This window comes from Gossypium hirsutum, chromosome D12 (genome assembly GCF_007990345.1).
Source record: "Gossypium hirsutum isolate 1008001.06 chromosome D12, Gossypium_hirsutum_v2.1, whole genome shotgun sequence".
In the NCBI taxonomy this organism is placed as follows: domain Eukaryota; kingdom Viridiplantae; phylum Streptophyta; class Magnoliopsida; order Malvales; family Malvaceae; genus Gossypium; species Gossypium hirsutum.
The window spans coordinates 53,336,236-53,338,589 of record NC_053448.1 but is presented as its reverse complement, the minus strand read 5'-3'; the positions used below and the strand labels follow the sequence as shown (position 1 = coordinate 53,338,589).

The following is a 2,354-nucleotide window of genomic DNA, read 5'->3' as shown; positions in this document are numbered from 1 at the left end:
GGCAAATTTGATTTATATTGTCATCACATAAAAGTAAAATGAATTATTACATTCGAAATTAAAATATTTATAACTTGTAAAACTTAAAATTATTTGAATCCATCAAAGTTTGTCTCGTTTAATCCGAACTCAAATTTAAAAAATCTGTGCTCGAATTTAAATCCGAAAAAACCCTAACTTAAAAAATTTTAAATCTGTAATAGATCCAACCAAAAAAACCCGAATCCAAAAGGATTTAATTCTAAAAAAAATCTAAACCCGAATACCAGCTTTTAAAAATTCGAATATGAAGTAAGCGGAAACCAAGTCCACCGTTTGCGAGCTCAATCAAAAACTAGTGTAGTCTCTGCCTCGTGTAAGTCTCCCAGCAGCCCACTTCTCCTGTTAAAAAGAAGAATTACAAACCTCTGTGAAGTTATTTCCTTCTATTTTCTGAAAAATAAATAAAGAGAAATACGTTTTACTTTAATGTGAAGTTATTATATATATATATATCAAAAAATGAGAAAAATAATATTTATAAAAAATAATAATACATGGGGGCATATAATTAATTTTAGTTAGGAAACAATATAAGAAACCTTAAAACTAGATAATCATTTAAATCCCTAGATATTATATTATTGTAAAAAATGATTAATTGGGTAAAAATAGACATTTGAGGACTCAAAACGTATGAAAATAAATGTTTGTAAAATAACAAATATATATTTATATAAAATTAATCGATACCTTAATTAAATGGTAAAATTAATTGTTTATCAAATATCGTGTTTTGAGTTCAAATATCATTATAATAAAATTTTTATTGATTTATTATATAAAAATAAAAATATACTTATAAAAATATAACTTAATGTATATGAAAGAATATTTTAATAATTTTATAATTGAGTTGATATCCGATTAACCGCAACACCAACTCAATAAATTAAACACTAAGTATAAATTATTAAAGTAAATTAAACATATAAATTACCTTTAAACATAATTATAACACTTTGCATTACAAAACATGATCCAAATACATGAATATATATATTTGATTAATCTTAGATATAAATAATGGTACCTTAGGATTATGTAGAGCGTATAATTGGATGGGTAGTAATAAATTCATTGATAAATACATGAATATATATATATTTAATTATCTTAAATAAAAATAATGATACCTTAGAATTATGTAGAGTGTAGAATTGAATGGGTAGTCGAAATTCATCGATTCTCCAATGTGTTTTCTTTCCATGGGAAGGAGATCCCGAAAAATAAAGAAAAGTACTCTTGGTGGCTAAAATATTTCCATTGGTGTCCTTCACACATTTCCTATCACCAATTGATTGCCAAAAACCTAATTCATCTCCACCTTTTTCAATTGCTTTGTTATGCATATTATCAATGTTCATATCCATGTAAATGAAAAAGAACCACTCTCTTTCTCCATTACAGAATTGGACTGCCAAAGGGAAAAAAATAATAATGAAATGAATTATAAATGTAAAAAATAAAAGCATTGATAAATATATACATTATTTGCTCAGCTATATATATATACATTATTTATGTTCATATTTGCTTTAATATATTTGGGCGTAGACGTAGTGTGGAAGCTAGCAGGGCCCGGTCCCGTAAAATGAATTTTTTATTTATTTATGTTTTTTAAATTTTTAAAATTTTAAATTAATAAAGATAAAATTACACTTTAACCACTAAAAATAAAAAAAAAATATTTTTTAAAAAATTATAAAAATATAGATTATTAAAATAGTGAAACCCTACCTAAATTTGTTTTTGTTGACTTCCGCGAAGTAATACTTTCCTCACTACACAATATTATAACATTTTCTTTGACAAAAGTATATTACATCTCTTCTTTCATTAATTCATTTAGGCATAAGAATTTCCCACCGATGATGCATTGCCCGGCCACACGTCCAGGTTTTGATCTCATCATTTGGTTCATCTAAAACAGAAAAAAAAAAGTGATTTCATGTTTAGACGCAGAGAAATGAAATCGCAATACAAAGAAAAGAACTACCTGAATTCTTGGGAGATTTGGTATAAAGCTCAGTGGCGTTGATTTCTTGAAAAATGAAAGATGAAAAAGGGTTATAAATCACTTTGTTTATCAAATAATGAGTCACGAACTCTACATCTGTCGGCAAAAACCTAAACCCGACCGGCAATTTATCACCATAATCTTCATTTCCAGCCACTTGATCTTCCATTACTAACCCGAACAAAATATCATTTCCCTTATATATATATAGTGAAACAAATTAAGCATTTCAAAATAAATGGAATGCCGAAATTTATGAAGATAATTAATTGTGGAATCCTACTAGAACTTTTAC

General features: G+C 26.3%; 1 protein-coding gene across 3 annotated transcripts; it reads right to left on the bottom strand.

Annotated features, from left to right (window-relative positions):
• LOC121224244 (protein CUP-SHAPED COTYLEDON 2) lies at positions 1–2,354 on the bottom strand. 3 transcript variants are annotated; one of them, XR_005921858.1, is made up of 4 exons: positions 2,039–2,354; positions 1,780–1,963; positions 1,176–1,456; positions 1–381 (listed from the first exon to the last, which is right to left on the bottom strand). XR_005921858.1 is itself a non-coding variant. In XM_041107135.1 (3 exons), exons 1-3 carry the CDS (start codon positions 2,226–2,228, stop codon positions 385–387), a joined length of 519 nt encoding a protein of 172 aa, XP_040963069.1. In that variant the 5' UTR covers positions 2,229–2,354; the 3' UTR covers positions 1–384. The 3 variants fall into 3 exon arrangements, 2 of the variants coding, with proteins under 2 accessions (XP_040963069.1, XP_040963068.1); XM_041107135.1 differs by lacking the exon at positions 1,780–1,963 and having other exon boundaries at positions 1–432; XM_041107134.1 differs by lacking the exon at positions 1,780–1,963.